General features: G+C 45.4%; 1 protein-coding gene and 1 long non-coding RNA gene across 2 annotated transcripts; one reads left to right on the top strand and one right to left on the bottom strand.

Moving 5' to 3' along the window:
* Positions 1–2409: 2409 nt before the first annotated feature.
* On the bottom strand, positions 2410–20666 carry LOC106487754 (histone H2B 5-like). Its single transcript, XM_013946552.2, has 2 exons — positions 20641–20666; positions 2410–7353 (listed from the first exon to the last, which is right to left on the bottom strand). The coding sequence occupies exon 2, from the start codon at positions 7322–7324 to the stop codon at positions 6944–6946; it is 381 nt and encodes a 126-aa protein (XP_013802006.1). The 5' UTR covers positions 7325–7353; positions 20641–20666; the 3' UTR covers positions 2410–6943.
* Positions 20667–22818: 2152 nt separating this feature from the next.
* On the top strand, positions 22819–26688 carry LOC136991168 (uncharacterized). Its single transcript, XR_010883217.1, has 2 exons — positions 22819–22943; positions 25887–26688. It is a non-coding gene; the product is annotated as an uncharacterized lncRNA (long non-coding RNA).
* The last annotated feature ends 544 nt before the right edge of the window (positions 26689–27232 follow it).

The raw sequence follows: 27232 nt of genomic DNA, 5'->3' as shown, positions 1-27232 counted from the left end.
TTCTGGTGCTTCACATCCAGAGATTGCCATTCCTCCTCCAATCTTACCAATTTAAAATTTCTGTTCCAGCTCTCTTAACAGATAGAGATAAATCTGTAAGAGAATTTTTTTTGAATGAATTTTGTGAGAACTTCTGTAAGAGATTTTTTGGGGGATTAGGCTTACGGTCATTAAAAGGCAGGAAAAAACCCAGCTGCTTCAAGGGAGAAAATGTTTTTGAGAACAGCTTTCTTTTATATGAGAAAGCAAAAGCCCCATTTCTCCCTCTTTCTTACACCATCTGTGTTTGTTAACTCTAACTGTTTTAGAAACAAAACATCTCTTTTCATGTAAGCCAAGCTAACACAATCCACATAACCATTTATATATGCACAGGAGCTAAATAGAAAAAAAAAAGAAAGATAGAAAGTTTTCTTTTAAGCTTTCTTCTAAGGTTCGGAAGCCTAATAAAACTCTCCATAGTTCATGAGTAGTACAAGGCAGATAGTACATAAATATATGTAGACATCTTGGATCAGACCTTTGGCCTATCCAGCCCAGTATCTTCTTTCCAGCTGTGGCCATGTGAGAAAGCCTGTAAGAATAGCAGGAATTCCTCCTTATACTCTCCTGGTCTCTAGTCATTCTTGACATGGTTTATACAAGCTGAGTAATTCTCAACAGATTTCTTGCCTGTTCATTTGTCCTTAAATCAATTTCTAACATCTCCAACATCCATTGACAAAGAGCTCCATAGGTGAACTGCCTGTTGCATGAAGTGCTGCTTCTTTACTAGTTTCTTTTGATGGTCCTAAGTTTTTATATCTGATTCTGCCAATAGACTCGGCCATGTGGTAGCTGAGTGCCAGCTGATGGTCTTTGAAGTGATATTAGCCAGGAGGCACTAGCAAGAAAATGGCAGGAAAAGGGCTGGTTTGCCCTGAAAAGCAGCACTTTTGTAAACAGCTGTCAGCTAAATTGTAGTGGACTCTCCTGTGGGAATGCAGATGGTGAAAGATGGTGTGTGAGATGGGAACCCAGGGCAGCTTGGGCCATATCAAAGGCAGGGTGCTCTGAGAGCACGCTCAGACCCTGGCTCCGTGTGGCCGTGCACAGGTCTGGGTTCAGTCTGGCAGCCCCCTTGCACACCAAGTATGGCCATGCTCCTGACGCTGAGTAACTACTGCTTCCCTTCTCCCAGGATCCTGAGGAAGAATGAGCGCTGCTCTACCTCGTGTATCCTGGTCTGGGTCTTCCCAAGGCCCAGGTGTCAGCTCTGTTATGGAAGTGCTTTGTGGTTGCTGCTCTGCACAGGGGTATCAAGTGGAAATCAACATTGCACAGGGGTATCAAGTGGAAATCAACATTAACAACAGCATTTCTTTGGAAAGAAATACTCCACTTCCACGTCAGTTAGTTACAAGTACTGCTTTTCCCATGTTTGTTACCTATATACCTCTCACAGTCCAAGCAAAGATGTTTCTAGTGGCAATGATTGCTAATTCAGATAAACAGAAATGCTGAATGTGTATAAAACACGTTTCCAAACCACAGTGCTTCAGTTTGTGCAAGTTAAAAGTGTTGGCACTTTGGGGTTAAATGATAGCTGCCAGGTAGACTGCACCACAAACAGGAATTTGGGTAAGGACAAGTTGCCAGCTACATACATAGTTACGCAGCAGTATGGGCATCCTCCCTGCAGTCCTCTACTTGCAGTGAGGAGAGACACATTTAGTCTAAATTCTGTCATGGACAGAGATGCCATTGCATTTTCGGTGCCTAACACTGAAACTAGCAGCACTTACATCCACTTTATCATAACGCTTTTGTTTCTCCCATACAGCAGGCAAAGCGGATTATACATATGCATAACTGACTGTGTGCAATATCTCATTCTGGTGCCAGGAGTGTGTGTGGGAGGTAAAGCCACTTCGTTGCCCTTCTCCTCCTCCTCACCCCCAGATGAAGGGTGAGTCAGAAGCCGAGAGAGAGCAGGCTCCAGCCAGCCATGCTCAGGCTCGACCGTGGGGAAGTTCAGTGGAAGAGCTTGAAAAGGCACCCGTTGGTCTTGTGATGATCCCTGAGGTCAGTGACACCCCTCGCGATGACTCACAGCGGCAGGCTGAGGCTGTGGGCAGAGCTGCCCCCACTTCAAACACAGAGATGGGAGGAAAAATGCAAAAGGATGTGATGGGCATTGTTGCCCCAGGGCAGCAGCAGGTGGGTACCAAGGGGAAGAAATCCTCTCAGCTCACCACTGTGGGACTGCTCTGGTCTGGGACTAACTCTCTGTGAGGACCAGCAAGGCCACCATCTCTGCTGGAAGGGTGGTTGCTGTGACCCTGAGTACTGGAGGAAGCAATTTGGAGAAAGAGAAATGTAGGGCTTTGAGGGTTCATTGATGTGAAAGAAACAAAGACATCTGGAGAGTTCAGTATCACCTGACTTTGAACAGGTCTGCATTTACATTTTATTTATACATTTAACAGAAAACATGTAATTTAGCTGTAAGATATGTCATAAAACAACAGTAATACAACATAGATCATACATTATGTAACACTTATTGTCAGAAAAACTCTGTGTACATAAGCCTGAAAAATACCATGCATGGATAGTAAGTGTGAGAGATTGCTCCCCAGCTGCTGTTCCCAGGGAACTCCTGAAATTCTGGCAGCAAGTGATTTTTATGGGTTCTTTCAAGTTCTTCTGTTTCCTGTAAACAATTTGCTCTCAGTTTAAACCATCAGGAATGCTATGACGCTGACAAATGCTCAAGGCTGTGCATAGTCCATGCCAAGCTTGACATCAGTGCCGTGGTGGGGCTGCTGGGACTTGGGGCTACCTCTGTGCTGCTGCCTGTGGCAAGGGCAGAAGGGCACGTAGTGACACAGGTTACTCTGGGCAGGGATCTGTCTCGGCTGTCAAGTACCACTTCCTCAGACTCACAGTGCTGTCCAGGACAGGCACAATGTTGTACTCATCCTGTACTTGCTGCTACTCTTTTTTCCTAGTGCTTGACTACAGACCTACCTGTCCTGAGCATGAGCAAACCTCCAGACCATGCCCATGCAGCAACCCTTATGGGGTAATATAAGGCTTGTATTATTCTTTTGCAGTCCCCTTTCCCAACTTTCAATCTGCATTTGGCTTTTTACTGGCAAAGCACAGGAATATCTCAGAGATGCTCCTGGGATGGCAGGAGGACTCAGGAAGGGGGGAGGAGGGCTTTGTATGTTATCTTCATTTTTAAAGTATTTTATCAACTCCAAGAACTGGAAATACATCTTGTTAAAAGCAGGTTCTGCAGAAAATCCCATTGCAAGGGACTTGTGGAACATGCCACAATTCAGTTTACTATGTGGACAAAGAATACTTTGATCCTTGAACTTTTAGACCATTTTCTAGTGTCTCTACTTTTAAGCCTCAGTCCAAAGCCTATCACAGTCAAAATAATTCCAATTAAAGTGATGTGACCATGAGCCAGTGCAAGCAGTCAACTGCGGGGAAGGGTAGGCTGTCTCACATGATGTTCGGCTGCTGAGCAAGAAGCCTCTAATCACTTCACCTCGGTGGCTGAATAGGAGCAGAGTCCCACCGACAATCTGCTCTCTTTCCCTTGTGCAACACTTTACATCCAGTGTGATCTGAAAAAATCAGATGTGTCTGATTTCCAGTGTCAGGATTATTATAGAAACTGTTCATGGAACACTGCAAGGGAAACATTCATAGTGGTATATTTAAAAGTAATGTCTTTTCTGCTAACGGGACTATTGCAAGAGACACAGATTTCCTTTTTTCATTTGTCTTTTCACACAAGGGCCATAATTTCACAAATGCTGTTAACTATTTTCTGAGGCAGTCCTAGTTTATGCCAGTCGCTGGGGCCAGTGACTGTCACTAATGTCCGTATGATGGTGACAGACCAGATCAGGGACCAGAACTAGCTTAAAATGAAGCTTGCAAGGAGAAAATACGGTTGATTTTAAGGTTCAGTTTAATGGATCGATTCCCCAGTCCTGTTCTCCATGTTGTCAGGGGCAAGTCAAAGAATGATACAAGGGGAGAGTGAAGAGCAAAATATGTGTCAAACTACAGCCTAAACTATAAAGGGATGGAGATGCTCACTCTCAGTGACTTTTCTTTAAACAATATAAATATCCTCTATAAGCCCTCAAGTATTTTTATACTCTCCTTAAATTGTCATGTCTCCTCTCTCCAAAACAATCTCTGAAAATGGAGGTGAAAACAGTGCCACCTCACAGAGAAGAAAATGAGCCCGACGCTGTGACTGTGTGTAACGGGCCAACACTTCTTGTCTGAGAGCCCAGCCTTGCTCCCCTGCTACGTTAGCTGGCCAGGAGGCTCTGCAGGGAGAATGTTTAATTTTATTTTCTGGACTTCTTACTGCAGGCAGTTGTACCGCCTGTAGAGACTGGAGTGGAGCTCTGGGCTGTTGGAAAGCAATGAGGATTTTGAAGCTGTGCTGAGTAAACCTGGGGGAGGCCCAGCATCAGCCTGGCTTGCACATATCATTGAATTGGAACAGTTCTATTCAGCTCTCTATTCCTATACGACAGTGAAATCCTGGATGGGATGAATTCTGACTTGCGGCTCATACGGATTGGAGGAAAAAGTTTCAGTGCTGCCAACCAGCCCTTCACTTTATATTCATTCCCCTTCTGCGTCATCTGCTTTTTGGTGGAAGGAAGGCCAATGACAGTGGCTTTAGGTCCACTTCAGGTATATTTTCATGTCTGGTACCTGGCTTTGGCTATTCAATTGGAAAACAAAAGGAAGTGCTAAGCTGGCACTTCCAAAGGGTTGTGGCCAAATGGCCCAGGTGAGTGATGGATTGCTGCTACCAAACATGGATACCAGCACTGGGAATTCGTTGTTCTGGTGCTGACAGCAGGAGACCCAGCTTTTGCTCCAAAACTCTGTGTCCTGGGGACAGAAATTTGAATCTCTTTCCAAAAGATATCACCAGAGAGTCCTGTTGGGGTCACTGGATTAAATGCGGCTGAAAGCCTAGCAGTGTACGATCACTGAGCAAAGTATGGGAAAGAAGGCCTATTTTCTGGTGTGGGAACCCCAAGCTGCAGTAGGGGAGTGGAAGAACATCTCTGAGTAATTGCCATTTGTCCTGAGCCCTTGCAGGTGGGTATGATGGAGTGGGATGGTACAGGGATATACTAGATGACCTATGTGTACAGAGGTGTGGATCTGTACTTCCTCCCCAGCACACCACCACCTAGGAGCCCATGCTGCTCTGGGTTTTTGGAGATGCTTTTGGTTGTGCAGGTCTGTGCAGTCCCTGCTTCAGGACCAACTGCAAAGTTACTACAACACTAAAGAAAACAAGAAACAATTGAATCTTCTGGAACAGCAGAATTCTGCAGTTCCAAAAGTAACATTAATTAGTCAAGGGTCCTCATCACTCTCAGAGTGTAAAAAACCAGGATACAGATAAATGTAGAGGAAAGTGAGAGATGTAGTGCAACGTTGTTATTTTGGGGTATGAGCTTACATTTTCATTAAAAAGAAAGTCTGGGAGTTTGGGGTGAAACTGAACTAATGGATTTTCTGTTTTTGCCGCCCTTTCATTTACAGAATAAACTGCAGCAATCAGTTGTTATTTTAAACACATGAACATTTTTGATCTGAAGTACTACAGCCTACCAGAGATTTTGGCTTTTTTTTTTTAATGTTGGCTAGTGTTGTGTTTTGAGTAGGAAGCTTCAGCTTCACAGTTCTGCCCATGGTCTCATTGTGCTACCCAGCACTTCTGCCAAGTTAAACTTTTAATGGAGAGGTTCCTCCACTAATCTCTATGGCTTTTATCAAGATTTTGTTATTGTTCATCCTAGTATGAACTTTGAAAAAGCATGGGGAATATCTGAAGTCATTTAAAATTATTTGAAGTATCACTGGGATGCAGGTAAGCGTTGCTCCCTCCACACCCTTTGTTTTGTTTTGTTTTGTTTTGTTTTGTTTCCTGGCAGATGGGTAGCACAAGGGACCTGGGATGAGGTGAGCTGCCTGTTGCCAGCCTGGTCTGCCCGTGCTTACAGAGATGACGGTGGGAGGCAGCACAGGCAGCAGCACAGCAGAGAAGGTCTCCAGGCAGCGGCAGAAACAGTAGTGTCTTGCACACCGAAGTAGGTCTTCGAAGCAGGCAAAGCAGCAGCCAGGGATGGGAAGCAACCCAACATCCCCCCTTTTCTGTCCGTATGTCTTGGCACAGGCAGCTCAAACGTCCGGGCCGGCCTCGGGCGAACAGGGCCCGGGTGCCCCCATCTGCAGCCAGCTCAGTCGCTCCCTGGTTTGGAGGGACACAGGGGAAGAGCTAGCGCTGAAATTTCCCCAGGCACCGGCCTGCCTGTCGGACTTTCTCTTTAAAAGAGGCCTCACACACTACTGTCAAGCACAGCCCTCCTTTCAGCCGCCCTGGGTTTCACTCCAGCTTGCGCCCTGTGCGTTAGCGGAGGCATCAGGGCCTGTCTGCTGCAGGCACCGGGGGACAGGGCAGGTCCGGCCCGCGAGAGAGCGACGACAAACACCGGCTCCTGGGCCCGTCTCTGGGGACTGGAAGGAAGCAGCCAAACAGGAAGACTTCAGAGACCACGTCTCTACGCGGCTGTCGCCCGTCTCCCCTGCCAGTGCCAAACATGCATGTTTTCGGAGCACGGAGAAGAATACACTCTCCTTTGAATGAGATGTGAAAGCAGAGGCCTTCTCTGTCAGCATTGCCTAAGGCGTGATGTACAAAACCCGTAGCATGTCCTGAACAGGAAAATAAGCCGACATCCAGATCACCATCTCCTCTTTCAATAGACAGCTTCTAATGCCCGTCCCAAGAGTGCAAACTGCCGTCAGTAGTAGCAGTGACATTTATCTGTGTAGCAGCTGCCCTTCTGGTGCCCATCTCCGCCTATGAGTCCCGACGGAGACCAGCGGCCAGCTACTTGGAGCTGGTGTACTTGGTCACAGCCTTGGTGCCCTCAGACACTGCGTGCTTGGCCAGCTCTCCGGGGAGCAGCAGGCGTACCGCTGTCTGGATCTCTCGCGAGGTGATGGTGGAGCGCTTGTTGTAGTGTGCCAGGCGGGATGCTTCGCCGGCAATGCGCTCGAAGATGTCATTGACGAAGGAGTTCATGATGCCCATGGCCTTAGAGGAGATGCCGGTGTCCGGGTGCACTTGCTTCAGCACCTTGTACACGTAGATGGAGTAGCTCTCCTTCCTGCTCTTGTGGCGCTTCTTATCCCCCTTCTTCTGGGTCTTTGTCACGGCTTTCTTGGAGCCCTTCTTGGGGGCAGAAGTGGACTTTGCTGGCTCCGGCATCTTGAAAGCTCTTTCTCTAGTGCTTGGAGCTGCTGGGAAAGAACACCAAAAGATCAGATTCTTCTTTATTCTTCTACAGTATAATTTTACTGAAAGATGGGAGACTGATTCAGGGGAGGAAGGAAGAACTAAATGCAGAGACAAGAGATGCAATGACATCTCTGACGTCTGAGATAAATGCCCCATGACCCACAGCAAGCATTTTTGAATTGCTGGTGGGAACTACTCTGGTTTGTATATGTTTTTGTGTTGTTTTCTGTTTAAATTCCCATCAAACTGGCCTTGTAAACATTGCTGAACCCAGGTCTACTTGGCATCTACTTGGTAAATATGGGCTGGGGATGAACATGTTTCTGAGAACATTGCAGGAATTGGTCCTTGCCAGAGAAAACAATGATTACAACATGGATTAAACCAAATCATCCTGGAATGGTCTGGAGACAGTTATAAGAGATCACTGAAGCCACCTTTATATTAGATTGTTTAAAATTATTTTATACAGTTATTACAAACTCCAGTAAACCCTGTTTTTTGCAGGTGGGCAGAAGTTTATTATTTTGTGCGTGTTTGCATTTCTGTGGCTATTGTTTTACGCCATATATTACAGTGGAACATAAAAATAATTAAACTTTAAGCTGGCTAGCTGAATTACTGGAAACTCCCTATACTCAAGTTAGCTAGCAAAAATACCAAAGAGCAGAAAAGCTGAAAGGAGGTGGCAAGAAGCACCTGGCACAGAACCAGGAAAGTAGATAGGAAGAAAAAAATGAGGGGCTTCTAGGCTTCAAGTTGATTGAGAGAAGCTACAGGGACTGAAATGGTCTCTGGCATTTGGTGCCTTCTGCTTTCAGGAAAGCAGGTCTCTTTTCACCAGTTTACATCAAAAATGCCTGATTCTGTCCCTGATTTTTTCCTTCATTAGGCCATAACTTTCGACCTTTCGCTGACTGCTGTAATCCAGAAGAACAGTAATAAAAAGACAGTATGTTAATGGGTCATAAAACTGGATGCCTGCTCTACACTATGGATTTACATGTGTTTTACTACATGGGTCCAGGGAATAACTATGCTGTAACCAGGGCTTTTGATATGAATGATTTGGTGTTTCGCAGGACACTTTGAGTGTGTCACAGAAAGGCAAATCTCCAGCCTTTTGCCCCCAATCAGCTTCCAGTCTCATCCCAGGGCACCTCCTTCGAAGAGGGCCTATGAATTACACTCTGTTGGCTAGGAGAGACAAGAAGAGAAAAAAAGAGCTTGATGGTACACATGAAAATGGACAGAAAGTAAACAGGAGAGAGAAATCTGGGACGTAATGTATGGGCTGTACACACAGACCCAAACGGGCACCTGTGCCAACCTGCTGCACCAGTTGCTGTGTGCTCAGCTCTGCTCTCTCTTTTGCGGAGAAACAAGATGGTGCCCTTAATTCTGGCCTGTTTTCTCTCATTATTGCCCACATTTGCAATCAGTCAGACAGGCAGTATTTGGAAAGAAAATGTAATCAATCACAAACAAACTCTGTTGCAACGAAGTGCATAAAAAGGTCCCCTTGCTCCCTGAAGGAGCAGATGCCTTACAGGCTGGGACTGGATTTATGTGCCCATGTCTCCATTGACACCAGCCTCCTGGGTCCAAACTGTATGAGAAAGCTCTGTGGCTACAAATCCTCCGTATGTGAGATGCTGCCCCCAGCCAGGGCGAGCTGCTGATTGTGCCAGGCCAGATGCTGACTGCTTTACCTTACAAGGCATCTTGTGGCTGGGTGGTCTGTTGGGCGCTGGGAAGAAGTGCAACACTGAGCATTTGAAGTTGGGGTATGCCGGGCAATAGCAGGCGCTGCTCTGCTCTCGGGCCAGGGTGCGGAGGTGGGACACTGGGCTGGGCTTTGCCAAGGTCCCTCAAACACAGAAGTGCACGTCCTACCCTGGGGCTCTGCCACCAGGCAGCCGCTGGGGATGGATCAGTGCAACGACCCCAGGATACAGCAGCAGGCCTAGAGCCCCTCCGTGTCGTGCGTAAAAACTGTCCTGTCTGCTCTCCACTCTTGTGAAAATCCTCCAACACTCCCGCTTGTCTAAAAGCTAAAATCTGGCACTATGATGTCCTTAATATTCAGGTTTTGCTCAAGCAAAGCACTTTCTTCTTTAATGTTAATGGTAGTTTTGCCTTCGTGAGACCTAAGAGATATGTTCAGGTTTCCTTTGCTTCTTGCAGAAAATGAGTATTTTGTCATTCTAAAATGGGATATTTTGCGCCTAGGATGAAAAGAACAGGATACAGGAAAATTTCATGTAACAGGGCACAAGAACACAACAAACTTCCCCACTGCACCAGAATCTCAAAATGCTCATGACAAAAGCATGCAAATACTAAAAAAAAATAAAACTGGGTAAATACATATAAACCATCCTCAAGTCCGTGGAACAGTCAGCATCCTAACCTAATGCATGGAGGATAGGAAAGAAAACAGACTGAAAGCTGTTGATGCTTTCTTTTAATTGGTTTTGCTTTATGAACATTAGTATTTTTTGCTAGTTTCAGGAAGTCTGTATTATTATCTGTATCTGTTTTATCTGTATGGGGTTATACAAACTGGTGACCATAAATGAACATATTTTACTGATTCTCTTTCAAACTAAAAGAAAAGCAATTTGATAGAAAGAGAAAGGAGATGGGCACACTGGGAGTTTAGCTCTCCTTCAGGTGAACTCACAGCGTGGCAAAGACCCATGGCTAAGTCTGAACCAGATGGAAAAATATGGACAAAGACCATGCCCAGCCTGCCACAGCAGATTTTTAGAGAAAAATGGATTCTGAGGCTTGGCACAGCAAAACATTCTTTTGGAAAATATGAATAAACAATGTTAAATCATAGAAACGTGCCCAAGGAAGGAGCCTCAAGAACTCCATACTCTGCTTTTTGAGGACCAGGTACCCCTAAACATGCCCTGATAGATTAATTTCTTCCCTCTTCTTTAAAATGTCCAAAGATATGATTTTCACAAGCTCCTAAAATCTGGAACTGGACTGAACTATTTCTTCACCTCTGCCATTCACCTCATGCCATTTTTTCTGGCATTCTTCACAGTGGAGGGATTTGGCATGTTAAATTCTGAACTGACCTGAAAACGCTGAATGCACTTTGAAATGCTGAGACCTGCCTACTTAAACAGTTCGTTTTCTTCCTTTGGTAGGCCTCTATCTGGGAAACAACATGGGGAAAAAAATCCCCTACTGGTTTTGTTTGCAAACTTGAAGATATTCTTTTCTATGGAAAGGCATTTTTCCAAGACAAGAAATAACTGTGCATTTCTTTTCCTCTTGAGCTAGTTTCTTGACAGAAAAATACTGCAACTGCAAAATGTAAATGACTGTCTCTTATGCTTTTTAAGAAGTATATGCTTTTAAAATATGCATCAATTGTTAATTCCACTTGTACTGCAGCTTTTCAAATGAAAACAGCACATAAAAGGCACCAGAGTGCTTTCATTTGTCTCCAGAAAAGGTTACCCTACAGGACAACTCTGCCCATTTAACTAGCTAAAACCCTTGGATAGTGCAGCTAGGACCTCACTCTTTTTCCATGTATGGCTGTGATGAGGGAAACAGTGATACTGAAGTCCAGAGATTACTATGAAAGCTTTAGTGCCATTGCTTCCCTCCTTCTTTCCCTCCACCTATTTCTTTGCAGCATACTGTTTAACGGCTAAAGACTGCCTTCTTTGGGAACAGGCTGTCTTCCCCCCCGCTTTGTTTGGACAGTGCCTAGTACAAAGGGCCCTGATTGAGGTTGCTAGGTGCTAAATAAATAATGTCAATAATGGCCTACAGGAGCACCACCAGTTCTGTTAACAGTGTAAGGCACTCTACAGACAGGCACTGCTCTGGTATAAAGACAAAATTAGCAGGATTATTCCCAAACTGTACATCAGGAGAGTTTACTGAAAGGAAAACTAGGTTACCTTTAAAAAAAATGTTTTTTTGATGAAAACAGTTGCATTTCTTTCTTTTTACTTTTTTTTCAAAAAATGAAAACATTCAAGAGTTTACCAGTTACTAGTTTTTGTGTTAGGAAGTATTGCCATGATGCCTGACTTTTACTGTGAGGGTGGTTGAACCATGGACATGGCTGCCCAGAGAGGCTGTGGAGGCTCCATCCTTGGAAACATTCAAAACCTGACTGGACACGGCCCTGAGCAACCTGCTCCAGCTGACCCTGCTTGAGCAGGGGGTCGGACCAGGCGATCTCCAGAGGTCCCTGCCAACCCCAACTCTTCTGTGATTCTGTGACTCCTGGAAGCTGAAGCTGGATCCCTTAGACCTTGAACATGCTTTATGTGGTGTTTTCCCAGATGGACCTTCTCCATGGCATACTGCAGCCAGGGACTCCCCCAAAGATCCCTACTGAGAGAGACCGTGCTGCACCATGAAAGATGTGGGTCAGCCAAACAGCCAGATCCCTGGGAGGCAGGGACAGCCCATGCAAGAAGAAGTGTTTTGAAGCATCAAGGTGACATTTGGAAAGTTTCAGGGTTTTGAGGAAAATGTTTGGCCATGTTTTTGCTTTACAGCTACTTTTGATGCTGTGAGTCAATCAATTATCTGTGCTAGCATTTTTTTTCTTCCTCAGAAGCATCCTCAGAAAAACAAAAACAAAAGCAACCACAGTATTTTTCTAGGCAGTTCTAAGCACTAAACAGCAATCTGTCTGCTGCTATCTTCCCATCTAAGAGAACCAGAGCAGTAAGGAGTGACAGATGTATCTTGCTTTGTGTTGACTCCCCTTTCTTCAGCATCGTTAAAAGGAAAATGAACTGAAAATATATTTATAGATATAAATCACTGCAGACTCTTGGATCTGAAATGGGAGAGTAGTCCTGCTGAGAAATCCCATGTGAAGCCTGCTTCTACCTCTGCTTTCCCTAGGCCTAATATATTGACAGATAGATAGACAGAGAAGCTTCTTCAGCAGTTTTTTCCATTAGTGGCCTCGCTGCTAAGTCTGTAAGACCAGTGCCAAGTTAGCGCCAATGGTGTGTATGCAGGGCAATGGGAGGACTATCATCTGTCCTTTCGGACTGCTTCTCAAGCAGGGGAATGACATTCAGCTTTTTTCTTTTTTTTTTTTTTTGCTATTAAAAGCTGCCCTTGCAGTGCTGAGCTCTGTGGTATTCCCTCTAAATCCCCATGACCATTGGGCTACTCTCTTGTAATTTACTAATCAACCATAAAGGTTACATTTCTATAACCAGCACTTTGTTTTTACGATGTTTTGATGAAAAAATAAACATCTGTAGGAAAAACTCAAGCTCTCACCTTCCAGACAACATTCCAATTCTTCTGATATTTGCTAAACTTCTGACAATCTATTTTAATCCTCATTAGATTAAATGAGCACCAATTGGACCTCATTATTTGTTCTGCTCTTTAAATATGAATGTTTTATTAGTTCTGTCCAATTATTGTCCCTTTCCTTAATTTCTCTTGCTGTATAAAATAATGAAAATCTGGATTTAATCCTGCATGTCAAGAAACTTACAGTGAAATTTGCTGCTACTATTTGTTTTACTATTTCTCAAACACAAAGAAGGGCAACAAATGACAGAATGTTTCCATGGAGAAGAAAGGGCTTTCTAATGGGTTCTTTCATCTGCTCAAAATCGTTCCTAAAAGCACAGACAGAAGATCTGTTAAATACAGTTTACAAATAGCCAGATGCCAGCAACTCATGCTTGTTGGAAGAGCATGTTTCTGCAAACTGCAGATCCTCTCCCTTTTATAATGTGTGGCAATCTACCTTAAAGTTATTAAACAAGAAATCTTTCAGCCAACATGTACCATTAAATAGTGCTAAATGAGAAAACAAGCAGATATTTTATGGTTGTTTCGAAACAAGCTTAGCCTAGGTAGTAAAACGACCAAAATGTGATGATTCACAGTGAGACATTGGTGATGCTTCCTCATGTGAAAAACCTGTCAGTTGTATTTTGGACTGGAAGGAATTTTTCTCTGTGTCTGCTGTCTAGCATGTGATGATGAGGCAATATTTGTTTTCTTCTGAAGTAATAAGGAGCATCTACTAGACTAAGGTAAACTAATCTGAAATGTCTTTTTTCTTCCAATTACGGAGGGGTACATGGATCGATTTCAAAATTCCAGGTTTCTTCCCAGGTAATTGAACATGAATGATAACCCCTCCAGCCACAATCCCATATACTCTGCTGTATTTTACATGATCGATCTTGTAAAGTTATCATTGAAATTCTAACTTTGGATACCTACATGCAGTTCTTGTGGTGAAGAGATTTATGCCTATGGATACCACATAGAATATGTGGACCACAAGAATATTTAGAACTGAACGTGCCTCCTCTCTCTTAAATTATAAAGAAATGCTACAAACTCAGTCCCTGCTGCATGTACATTACATTCAATTTGATCTATGGTTTCAGGAGTACAGACAGAGCACTGCACTAAAGAGCTAAAGCTGCAAATACTTCTCAGGATTGTGGGGCTATCAATCAGAGATGCTTATGCACAAAGCAAGAAGGAGGACTGTAGATTAGAGCTGTCTGCAGGGAATATACACTGAATTTTTAAAGAAAATAAAATCTTATTCATGACCCAAGGCGAAGCAGCAGAGAGACACAGTGCTGCAAGAAGAATGACTACCAGGAGACCAAATACTGCTGTCCTTATTCTGATTAGTCAATGAGGGGGTTTAACCTGGGTCTGCAACCACAAGTATGATGTTCAGAGATCGATACCCTTTAAATGTTTTAAAGAGTACATCCAGTACTGTAATCTGCTAAAATTACACTCCAGTCGGCTTTCCCACAAAGAGTGCGAGGGTTTAAGAGAAATGTATATTATCGTAACTATACTCTGAAAACCTTCAGTACTAAATCAGTCCTTATGCATGCAACAGAAATGAATTTATATTCATGAGAACACAGATAGGCTAAATCTGTAACTCAGCCTCAACACAGAACACATCCAGGCTCTTCCTGATGTTTTACCAGTAAGTCACAACCTTAACACAACACAAACTTCAGTGCAAGCTTCCTCTTCAAGTTTCACAGTTATCAGGATTTGCTGCTTCACAAATCCTTTCCTTAAACAACAGGCTTCTTTCCCTTTATATCCCGCTTGGAGTTATCTAGAGCCACTGGTCAATCTGTCAGCAGTAACTCTGTACTTTAGTGCAGGCTTTCACTCCTGCCCTTGGAGTAATTCAGCAAAGCTGCTCTAAAAACACAGCAAGGTCAGAGCCTGCCAACCACTTACAGACTTACAGGGAGATGATCTCAAACAGCACTAGAGCAATCCTGCTTTGCAGGAAAAGCAGCATGGCATGGCATCAACTCAGCTACGTGGCATCAATTTGTCATTTACAAAAGTACAGATGATTCGAAATGGGTGTGACAACAAAAATCAGAGGCGACTGGTTTCTGGAATATTAACTACATGGTATGTATTAGAAAGATGTATTACTCATTCCATGACATCTTATGCAACTGAAAGTAAAAAGTGCAGATTCAAAAAAAAAAAAAGCTCTGTGCCTTGCCAAATGTGAATATCGCTTCATCTTTGACCTCATCTTTTCAGTTTCTCTGGGAAACCAGAAGACCATATATTCACTGAGTCTGCTCTATCTAAACACCTCCTTTTACAGTGGAGCCATGGTTTCTAAATTAAGTAATAATAATAAGCTTGAAGAACTGCTATGACATTTAAACAAGCTATTCTTCTGGATTTTATGGAGTAATGGAGAATTACCCAAATCTTAGAGACTATTTTCATTGCTGCTGAAAGGATATCCATTAAGAAGGTGCTATTTCAGCCATGGTGAAAAATATGAAGAGTTACAGACCAATACTTGCAGGCCAGAAGGGGAGAGTGGGTGTGAGAGAGATGATAAGAAACCCCAGGAGATGAGAGTTGCTTCTGAGTTAAGAGGAGTTATGTGACAACCAACACAGACATGAGGTGCACCTCGTCCTCCTACAAGCTCCCATCCCCAGGTTTCGGTGGATTTCTGTGACCTTCTACATTGCTATAGGTCATTTGTGTAGCAAAAAGGGGCCTAGAGCAATGGTCATACCCCAAAATGTGTCTGGGAATAGTATGTAATGGATATAAAAACATGCTGAAGTGGAGACTACGCTGCCAAATTAGACTGAAGATCATACCAAGGTCATTAAGGCTCTTCAGAGTTGCTGTAATGGGCGCATCACAACACAAGTATTGCCAAAAGTTGAAAAGTAAGACTTTTCAACAACCTTCATGTCATATATACAGGTCTAATACAGGCATGCTCAACAGAACGGGGCAGTGAGTATCACAAACTCACCCCCTATGTGCAGGACTGAAGAAAGAAGAGCAGTGACATGTGCAGTTCTAATCCATCATGACAGACATTCCCCCTAAATGAGAGTCTCTACGTTCGATTAGAGTCTTCCAGTAACATTACCCATGTCTTCCCCCCGTTTCAGAAAGTACTAAAAATGATTAAAAAAACATCGGAAAGCATGCAATTAATGAAAAAGTCAGGAATACATGAAAGCTGCTTTATCATTGATGTATGGGTGCCTGGGAAGGTCAAATGTAAATGTTGGTTTCATGGGTTGATTCTGTAAACCAGACAGGTATATTCAAAAGTATTGCATGCCATGCCACAAACTAAAAGGAATGGAATGGCACAGTGTCCAATTTCATTGATATAGGATACTGAAAATATTGTAACATGCATATTAATAATAAATTTGGCATATTTATAGTAATTTTACTGCAAGCATCTCGAAGTAATGAAGATATCTGACTATTATTGCAGCCTATGGGGAAACAAAGATTAATGTCCTTCCCCAGATCTCACACCATCCAATAACAGAATCAGGAATACAATCCAGGACTGCTGACCCCTTCCTCCACTGCAACCACTAGATCACATTACCATAGCCAGAGAGTCATCTGAGCGTTAGAGGTCAGCTCAGAAGCACAGAAGTACAGAAAGGGAAAGAATATTGTAGGGAAGGAGATGAGGAAAGCATGGCTTGCGCAGCCGACAAAACAGCTAAAAGGGGAGTTAGCTACACTCTGCAAATAGCTCAGGGGTGAACACTAAGGAGACAAGAGTTGTTTAAGGTAAAAGTAAATTCTGGCACAAGAACTGACAATAATTTAAAATGCTTAAAATGTTTATGGTAAACTTACACTGCAAATGAGAAGTAGAAACCTCACTTACATCCTTTACTTCATAGCGGGGGTGGAGGTGCAGGAGGGAGGTGGAGGGGAAAGATGAAGAAATCCATATCTTCCATAGCATAAAGATGACATCTGATAATTTTTTGAAAAGACTTCTATGATATAATTCCTGAAGTAGCAGGTAACTGGTCTACATGCACCAGACAATCCCTTTTTGTTGTATATTGCTATGCTACTAAAGAACCACTGCCAAAATGCACAAAGCTCCTTCACTTTGCATTTCTCTTTTCTTTATTCTTTTTTTTAAATTGTTCATTCCTTCTTCTTCTCATACCCATTGTAAGTGCCAGAAGGTTCAAAGCCCCAGGAGGTTTGCTGCCCCTTGGTCCCATTGAACATGTGATACTTGTACAGAGACAAATAAATGACTGATTGGCTGTTCAGGGTTGAAAAGCTTGTAGTTCCCACAAACTCTGAAAAAAATGGGTTTCAGTCCAGTTTAGCCCATGTCCAAATTCCAAACCATACAAACTGTCTGTGAATGCTGTTTTAATTTAGCTCTAATTACCATTTGTATTGTGATAGCACAGCAGTTAGTGTCATTATCAAGAGCAGCTAGTGTGCTAGTTGCTATACCGATATGGGCTAAAAAAGGCAATCTCCCTTCAAAAGAAATCAAGGGGTAATTAGGGATACATCAATATTTACATCAGGCAAGGGTGCAAAGAGCTCTCTGCTGAAGATACAGTTGCAACCACTAGACTAGAAGTGAAGAAAATAGGGGCTGGTGGACAAAGCGATAGCCCCAAGACACTAGCAGTCCTTGCTAGGAAGCAGCAATTAGACAACTAAATATAAGGCTCAGTTTTCAAAACACAAAGGGTTTTCAGAGGCAGCAGGTTTAAAATGTCAGTTGAGTGCCATATTATTGGTACCACATTGTTATTTTGACCATCCGTGGCTCCAGCCTCCTACATTCACTTTCCTCCTGAGGCTGCAACACCTTTAGCTTCCCCACTGTTATTGTTCCCCCATCTGCTCCTTCCTCATATGTTTCTCTCTTTTTCCTCTCTGCTAGTGCCTCCAATTCAAAGGATCCATTTTCAGATCTTTACCAGTGACTCCTAACTCTTTCTTCTTGAGTTTTTCTGTCCCAATTATCAACCAAGCACAGGGGATAACCAGTGATCAGAGTTGGACTGAGGACCCACAATGCATGAAAAGAGAGACTATGGGAATTAAGTCAGGCATGGGAGAGAAAGAGAGGTGTGACAGGAAGGGGAAGACAGCTGCAGCATTTGTTTCTGAATCTTCAATGCATTTTAAGGCTTATATACATAAAGAACAGAAACAACCAACATTTGGATATGTTCAGCTGACTCATTCCAGATTGGGTGCTCCCGTGGTCCCAATGCTGTGGAGCTCACTGCCCCATGTCTTGCAGCGCCCCTCTTGATGCTCCATCATTTTTCAAGTTCCCAAAAGGCTTCTTCCTCTCTGCCAACACTGTAGCAACTTTCTTACCCTTCCTTCATCCATATTTGTACTGTAAACTGTTAATTTCAGTTCTTTTGCTTTTCCTCTTTCCTTCCCATTCCTTGAGTCTGCCTGACCTTGTAACAGAGAAATAAGGAGACTCTTATCAAATGCATTCGTTGTTTCTCCTTCACGCTAAGGATTTTGCCTTAAGCATTGAATTCCAGAGTGGTCTCAGCTGTTCCTTCCTCTCTGCCCTCCATATACCTCATTTCAGCAATCTCCTTTGCAAAAATATCACCCTCTTTGCTTTCCAAGCTTTCTCTCACTTTCTAGGGTAATTTGCATCCTTCATTTTGTGACTCTAAATAACTTCCCGAAGATGCATTTTCAGTTCTTCCTACTCTTTCTTCCATTGCCTCCTGCACAGACCATATTTATTATGTTGCCATCTTTGTATTTTGCTCTCATTCCTGTCTTCACAGCCTTTTTCCTGCAGTATTTTTTGCTTGACAAATGTCAGCCTACTACATAAAATCTCCTTCCTCACAAGACACAGGGTTTATAAGGAGAGGTTTTATGTGCCCAAAGCTTGTCTGTTTTATTCCAGTTCTATCTGTTGGTCTAATATAAATATTACCTCTCCTGACAAAACTCTTCCCTCTTAAATCCTTGACCATCATGGCTACAGCCCCTCAGTTCCTTTCTCAGTGCACACATCTTGCACTGATTTCCTTGGGGAAGGTCCTCTCCCTTCAACTGATACATCTTATCTGTCCAAGTGGTACATCTCATGTCAGTGATGAGTCCTCTACAAAGAAAACTCTCTCTTCCCTGATCTTGGACTAAGCCCAAGTAAACTGCCAGTTTTTAAACAAAAAACACGTAAAATTTTTATGCAATGGACCACCTGTGTATTTTCATTGAATTCAGGAAAAAAAAAACCCTTATTCTACAAGGATTTTTAAGGATGGCTTGAAAGATAAATAATCACCCTGACAGATCATATCTTCAGGAGGGTCTGTGAAATAATATGACAAGAGTGGTGATTAACTCTCACCACAAAGGAAAATGTTAGGTTGATGTAGGTGGCATATAAAATCCCCCACTCTCTTTATGAGTCAGGTAAGATGCCAGAAAGTGGAGGTGGAGTCTGTGGGATGGAACTGTTTTCATTCCAGCCAGCTAGTAGTATGATTTTTACAAGAAAAAAAATAGTTTAATTATTAAAAATTTTTTTTTACATTAAGTCTTATTTAAACAGCAAAATCTAGCATTTGCCCTTGATCCACAAGGATACTGTTTGCAGCCAGTGATAGTCAAGGAGAAATGTTATTAAACAACTCCACTCTGCCACCCCCAAGGTTAAAATAGCATTTTGGGGTAATACATCCATTCTTCTGTCTCCCACCCAATGCATATGATTCTACAGTCACATCTCTCTCTCTGTCTCCAGAAAAAGGGGAAGCTGACTAGCCAAGATCCCAGTCTTGTCCCACACAGAGTCCTTTTCAGAGGCAGAGCTTAGCTGTCTGAGAAGGAGAAAAGCATTTCTTTCACTATAGATGCACAAAAGTGGCTTAACAAATGTATAAAACAAGACCATTGAAAAAAAGAAAAGCATTTTTTCTTCTCTTTCTTTGGATCAATCCAGGATCCAAAGGACAATTTTAAAAAATAGTGGTGTCCCTTATCTAAAATTATAGACTTTCCATTGCCAAAAATCAGAAATTTAGAAATGTGAAGAAAATGCCATTATCTCCACAAATTCATGGATTCAGGGGGCTTGCAATCCTTCCCTGGTACTTTCAATGGGAGCATAATAACCACAGTGTAATCTGAACAAGCTGCTTTCTTGAGTCTACTTCTGAATTTAGGAACATTTTCCATATATTTAATTCTTCAGTCTACGAGCTATGTGTATTTGAGGAAAGGCAGAGAGCAGCATATTTCAGGTGCTGAGAAAGAGATGCAATAGGATCAGACTATCAGCATGAGTCACTTCATTTTTACAGCTGGAGAATGGAAGATCTGGAATAGAATATATAGGTATTTGTACGCACACATGCATATATATGTAAAGGCAAGCCAGGAGAAAGGACGGAGCAGGACAAAGAGCAAAAGAGTAAAGGAACAGTGTGGGGGGAAAAAAGCCAAGAAGAAGGTGGAGTAAGGCAGCGGACTGAAGAGAAATTTCAAAAAGGAGAGAGCAAGACAGGATATAAAAACAAGGACAGAAGAGGAAAAAAAGGAAAAAAGAGAGGACATATGAAGGGGGACAAAAATGAGAGAAAAGGCATGAGTGGATAAAAAGCAGAGAGAAAGGGGAAGGTAAAGCAAACCAGCACAACGTTTCACAAGGAAGAAATACTGAATCATAAATAAGACACAGAAAAGAGAGACATGGAGGGCCATAAGAAGAAAGACCGACCTTGTAGAGCAAGGAAGACGTGAAAAAGCTGTTGGAGAAAAAGCCACCTGCCAGAACAGCACTTTGAGAGTGACAGGTAAGAGGTGCTGCTGCCGCAATGAGGGACAGAGCCAGGCTGTGGGAAGCAAAAGGCTACAGCCAAGGAGAATAATTGCCTGAAGGTGGGAATAAAGGGTAAGACCATGGAGAAGATAAATGATACCATTCTACTGGCTTCAAAACGTTTTCATGTTGCCTCCTTTTGTCTGAAATAAAAATCAAGATGGTCACTGAAATCGTCACTTAGATCTTGTATTTGAGACTTTAAGACACTAATTTCTTTCAATGCAATTCTTCTTCCTCCTTCTTCTTTCCCAATGCTAATTACCATACACTACAGTTACACCTCCCTGTCAGGGAGAAAAACCCCAGATACCATTAAGCTAACGCAGACCTTGCTCTCTGGCTCTCTGTGCACATAGAGGCTATTACAGAAATATTTCAGTAGACAAATCCAGATTTCTTGCAACTCCAAAATTACCATGATTGTGTTTGGTATCATTAGTAGGATGAGGAAAGAAATAGGAAGCAATCAGGGGTGCATGCTTAAGGAAAAGGCTTTTCTTCTGTTTTTATAATTATCAAATCTTACCAGTATGGAAGGAAAAAAATGCTGCTGGATAAATAAACTGTCATTCCTTTGCACGTCAAACAGTAGGAACAAAGGAGTGTGGGATGTGCATCCATATTATCAAATTCTTACTGTGATTAGCATGTGTTCAATGTAATAAAAAAAATAATCAGGAAATAACATGCTATAACAAAAATAATATGGAGGCTATACAGTAAAACCCCAGGAAGATTAAACAATGTTCCCAGGGAAGCACCAGTCTAAGAAACAAGAGCTTTATTAGTAGTAACAGAAGCAACATATGGAGATGAATGAAAGCGTATTTGTAAATGTGATATGCAATTGCACACTCTTGCCTGGCTTTCATTTTTCACAATCTGACTCAGCCTCCACATGGATCCACTCCCCCATCTTTTGATTCATAAATTCTTGATCTCATAAAAACAAGAAGTTGGAGTCAAAGACATCATACGAGCAAAGGGCACGAGATGACGCGGAACACGGGGCTGCTGGAGGGCACAGAACAGGCCGCCAGCCATCACCCTGGGGACAGGGACGCCCGGCGCATAAAAGCGCAGAAGTCGGGACGGCTCCCCGCGGGGCCGGGCCGGGCCGGGCCGGGCCGGGCGGCGCCGCGCCAGGGCTCGGGCTCGGGCTCGGGCTCCTCTCCGTCCGCGGCGGGCACACCATGAGGTACACGAACCTATTACAAAATTGCATAATATTGCTTACGCTGCACGACAGCTGCCCGTTACGCATTCCTTGCGCCTCCAAAGCCGAAAGACGGGACATGCGAGGAATGAAAAAGAGAAGGGTTTCCTATAGCACGCACTCTACGTTTCTTAAGCTGCTGGAAAAGATCGCGGTTAACAATAAGCAGCGCGAAAGACAAGCGATGCATGAGCAATGGTGTCTGTCAGCATATGCTTACTAAACAACCGGCCGTACGCGCAGCCCGGGCGCAGCGCTGCGTGCCTGCCGCAGGGCCCGCTCCGCCGGGCGCGGGGCGCCGAGCCCCCGCGCTGGGGCGCGGCCAGGGCCGCGGGGCGCCGAGCCCCCGCGCTGGTGCAGGGCCGCGGGGCGCCGAGCCCCCGCGCTGGTGCAGGGCCGCGGGGCGCCGCCCGGGCCCGCTGGGCTCCAGCGGGAGGAAAGCGCCGCGCGCAGCCGCGCCCCGCGCAGCTCCGCGCACCCCCCACCGCGCTACGGGCGGCGCGACGAGGAGCGCAGCGGGGCCCGCGCAGACCGCGCGCGAGCAGCCTGCGCGGCGCCGAGGATCTTGCCTGCGAGGCGTCCGGCTCCTCACGGGCGAGCTCCCGGCGCCGGTGCCGCGCGGGGCAGGTGCGCGGGGGGCGCCGGTCGGGGGGGCTCCGCGGCCGGCAGCGCAGCACCGCTCCGCGCACAGCCTGCAAACGCCGCGCCGCGCCGGACGGCCCGCGACACCCGCAGGGCCGCGCCGCGCCGGGCCGCTCGCTCTGCGGCGCCGCGATCCCGCCGCCCCCCCGCCGCGCCGCGCCGCGCCGCGCCGCGCCGCCCGGGCGGCCGCCCGCCCCTCGGCCGGGCCCGCCCCCGCCGCTGCGGGCTCCCCGCCGCGGGGCCGCGGGCGGCCGGGCGCGGAGCGGCGCGGCGCGGGGCGGGGCCGGGGCCGGGGCCGGGCGGCGCGGCGCGGCGAGGGCGCTGCGGCGGCGGCGGCTGCGCAGGGCGCTCGGCGCTTGGCACGGCGCGGCAGCGGCCCGAGCAGGCGGCGGCGGCGGACGGGCACCTGCTGCCGCCCTCGCCGGGAGCCCCGCGGCTTTGTCGGGGCTGAGCGGGGCGCGCCCGGCCCCGGCTCTCGGCGCGGCGGCGGCCTGGGCACGGCGGGGAGCGTGGATGAGAGTTTGCTCCGATTTCCGCGCAGGGTGAGTGCCGCCGCCGCCGCCCGCCTCCGCCCGGCCCGGCCCGGCGCGGTTCGCCCCGCGGAGGGGGGGGGAAGCGCCTCGCCGCCGCCGCCCCGGGCAGCCCGCGGGGGTGCCCCGCCGCCCCCTCTCCGCGGGCCTTGTCGCCTTTTGTCTGCTGTGCGCGGCTCCGCGGGAGGAGCGGGAGGAGGGAGGGAGCCGCCGCTCCCCGCCGGGGGACTCGCGCCCGGGGGCCGCCTCCTTTCGGCGGGGCGGGCGGGGGAGGCCCCGGGAGGCCCCGGGGCTGTGCGGGGACGGGAGGGGGGGCGGCCGCGGGGAGCCCGGCGCGGCCGCCGGGGCCGGGCGGGGAGCGGAGCCGCGGTGCTGCGGCCTCGGGCCGCCCCGGCCGCGCCGCCCCGCCGCGCCGCGCCACGCCAAGGGAGCGGGACGCCGGGAGGGCGGCGCAGGCAGCGCGGGTGCGGTGCGGCGGCGCCTGCCGAGGCCCTGTGGGTGTCGCGTCTTCGCGTGCAAGCGCCAGCCCGTCTCGGCGGGGGCGCCGGCCGCGGTTTCAGGGAGTGCTTTGGGCTGGCGGTGCGGTGCCCCTGCCGGGCCGGCTCCTCTTCTCCGTGTTTCCATGCAGCTGGCCTTTTCCGCTGTGGTGTTTCCTACCGCTGCTTGCAGGGATCTCCCTTCCTGAGGGGAGGACAGGCGTGAGCCGCTGCTCTCCTCGCCTCCTCCTCCCTCCCTAACCACGCTGCTTGTTCAAGCGTCAGCTTATTTGAAAGTAGGACCTGGTAATGCTTCTTCTCCTGTGAAGTACCGTATCTTGCTCTTGTATCTTTAGGTGAGCCTAGTTAAATTAGGGGCTGCCACATGTCAATTTTAAATAGTAATCAGCAACGTACTGTGGGAAGTGGTTTGATGATTCCTGAAAGTGTGCAATATCTGGATGCATCCTGATGTGGAGCAATGAGACTCAGGAATGTTGGAAGAGTAAAAGTGGAGAAATACCAGTTTCTAGAGCGCTTTCTCTCCAAGAGGCTGAGGAGAGGGTGGTGGAGTTGTGTTGCTAGATAAATGGCTGCTTCACACTCCAGGCTGTCAACCAAGACCCTTTGGAAAAGGTCTGTCTGATAGGTGTGCATATATGTTGTGGCTTCCTGCGTGTCTCTGGTAGGCATCACTGGGTTCAAATGCAGTAGGTAAAAGTAACAGCTTTTTTGCCATGCTTTCATGTCATGTTTCATTACTACAATTGCAGAGTTTTAGATTGAATAGATACGATATTGTTAAGCTTGTGTGAATGTGGAATAAGTGATGGATTAGTTCTTGCATTTCACATTTCCAGTCATGATTTCGATGTGGGCGGAGAAGGGAAATGTTTGATAAAGTAGAGATCCTGGCTAGTTATGCTTTGTGTTATCTGACAGTATTCTGCCTTAGTTTTTAATGTGTTGTAAGTAGTTGCTTTATTCCTCAGAATTAGAGGTGTGTGCGGTCTTAAACCTTTTGTGCGTCATATCTACAGTTGATCTGGTCATTCAAAGCCGGAGAGCTTTTTAAATCCTGTTCTGTATTCTTCTAATGCTGACATTGCCTTTTTACATTTCACTAGCTTTACAATTAGTAGTTTAAAATTTTTGGTGATACAGTTATGGTATCGAATTGTGCAAAAATCCCTGACAGTCCAATTTATATTTCCCCATTTTTCTTATGGGGAGTTCAAATATGTTGGCTCATCCCTATATGTTAATAAAAGTGACTTTGGGCTGAGATGCCAGGCTGAACTGAAGAGCAGCCATTCCCTGTTTCCGGCTCCACAAGTAACCTCTGGCAGATAGTTGTGCTCCAAGGCAGGTAGGACTAATCTGACCTAAACTGTGAGACTGTTTTGTTGTTTTTTGTTTTTTTTTTTTTAACTGCAGAACTGCTGAGAACTCTCTGCTGCATGTACTGGAATAGGGAGTGTTCGTTGGAAGGCACGGGAGAGGCTGCTGGTGTTTGAAAGTAGCTTTACTGCTCCTTGGTGCAGTACAGACTCTGTTCTGGGGGAAGGTAGAATGTAGGCTTTAACCTATATCCTTGCCCACGTCAGCTAGCCTGGGTGGAAAGCATCGCTGTGGTCTGATGACATAAGTGTGTGTGTGTGGGGAGGAATTAAGGGCAGCAGCTGGGAAAAGCCAGTTCTCGCTCTTCAGTGGAACCCAGTTTGGGAGAGAGCTGCCGTGGAGAAATGGGAAACCCCCCTTCACGTTGCGGAGGAAGAAGCGGGGGGGGGGTTGATGCTTAGCCCTACAGCCTGCCTGGCTAAAAATGAATCCCCTGTGATTTAGGGCAGGCAGCCAGCGGGTTTGTTCTTTGGCCCTGCCCCCTTTACCTCCTCCCAGTGTGTAATTATCAAAGCTTGTAGGAAAGGACTGAAGTTCGTTATAAGAATGAATGGCTGTGGCAATATCAGATGCCAAGGAGATTCAGTATTATTTGTGAATAGCGGACTTGGAAAAAAAAAAAAGAATTCTAAAATTTTATTTTGGTAAGAAAACTTCTGCAGAGTTTGAAAAGTGATTAGTGCTGTTGTGAAAGTTCAGGTATACTTCTGGAATATGAAGCATTGTCTGTGGATAATACCATATATGTGTGTGTGTGTATATATATATTATATATATATATGTTGTATCTTCAGTATCATTTTGATATTTAAGTATTCACTTTTTAATGCTGTGGCTTCAAAACTAAGGAGAAACATTAACTGTTTGACCTCTGAAGTGATGACAACGTGTTGAAAAATAAAGACGTCCTTTCTCATTACTTTGCTGGAAAGTTTGACTCTAAGTCACCATCCTCTGCATTGTTTAAGATATGAGACTGTTTTGTGTAACACATGGTTCCAGTAATGGTTTTATGACAAATTTTTTTTTTATTCAAAAAAGTCATAGATCACATTTCCTGCTGTTGTGTTTCTTACAGATTCAGAATATAGATGCTATTTAGGTATGCTTGAATCAAGGGCTACACATCTGGAGTACTGTGTCCAGTTCTGGGCTTCTTATTACAAGAAAGACATGGACCTACTGTAGCGAGTCAGCAAAGGGCCACAGAGATGTTAAGGGACTGAAGCATCTCTCCTATGAGGAGAGGCTGAAAGAGCTGGGACTGTTCAGCCTGGAGAAGAGAAGTCTTGGGGGGAGCTTAGTGTGTGTAAATACCTGAAGGGAGGTTGTAAAGAAGTTGGAGCCAGACCTTTCTCAGTGGTGCCCAGTGACAGGACAAGAGGCAATGGGCGCAAATTAAAGCACAGGAAATTCCATCTGAACATCAGAAGACATTTCTTCACTGTGAGGGTGGTTGAACACTGAAACGGGTTGTCCAGAGAGGTTGTGGAGTCTCCATCCTTGGAGATATTCAGAATTCGACTGGACGTGGCCCTCAGCAACCTGCTCTAGCAGACCCTCCTTGAGCAGATGATCTCCAAAGGTCCCTGCCCAGCTCAGCTGTTCTGTGATTCTGTGCAACATGTACCTTGCTGAATTGTTTTTGTTAAAGCTGTGTAACTATTCAGTGGCTCATCCAGGTCTCTTCCTCCCTCTCCTTGCTTCATTATTTATTAAGCTTAGTAGTGATACTGACTGTGAAAAGTTCCCAAAGCTATGGTTGTAACCTGAACACTCCAGTACTACATGCAGAAAATCTGCCAGCCTAAAACTTAGGCTCTGTTGTCCAAACTTGACTATGCCAGGCCCAAATAAAAGTACACACTTTTCTAGCCTTATTCTGTGACACTGTTTCGTTTTCTTTCCCACGTAGGTTTTTCTCAGTTAAATAATATATGCATGGCAGGATACGTGCTGCAGAAGTGAAGATGATTTTCTCTGATCTGTTACTTTCATTACACAGTCTGAACTAAGTCTAGAATTTGATTGGAGGAAAAGCTTTTGACAGTATTGCTTCATCAGGGTCTTTCAAAAGAGATTCTCTGTGTGCCCACCGCCCTGGCATTACAGGTTGATGAGTTAATCTGTGAAATAAACTGTGCACAAAAATACAGCTGTTAAAGGTAGCTTTTGGATCATCACATTGGGTGCTGCTGCCAGGAATTAAGAGTTTTGGTTTTTCTAATCTCTGAACAAATGCAAGTTTTCGCTTTTAATCTGACAGTCATTGTCATTGATTTAAGAAGGAAAAAAAAAAGTTAGGCCTTAACCTAGGTGGTCAAAATTTATTAAAACAGTTGTACTTCAGCATAGTGAACCCACCTCAAAATTTAATGAGTTGCTGCTGCTGCTTATTTTGACATAGCAAAATGAAGGAAGAAG

This window comes from Apteryx mantelli, chromosome 1 (assembly GCF_036417845.1).
Source record: "Apteryx mantelli isolate bAptMan1 chromosome 1, bAptMan1.hap1, whole genome shotgun sequence".
Classification (NCBI taxonomy): Eukaryota; Metazoa; Chordata; class Aves; order Apterygiformes; family Apterygidae; genus Apteryx; species Apteryx mantelli.
Note: the sequence above shows the minus strand (reverse complement) of the source record. Positions and strands in the feature narration are given on the sequence as shown.

What these genes read in the sequence shown, in the direction of transcription:
- LOC106487754 (XM_013946552.2), bottom strand. Translation starts at nt 7,324, where the DNA reads ATGCCGGAGCCAGCAAAGTCCACTTCTGCCCCCAAGAAGGGCTCCAAG.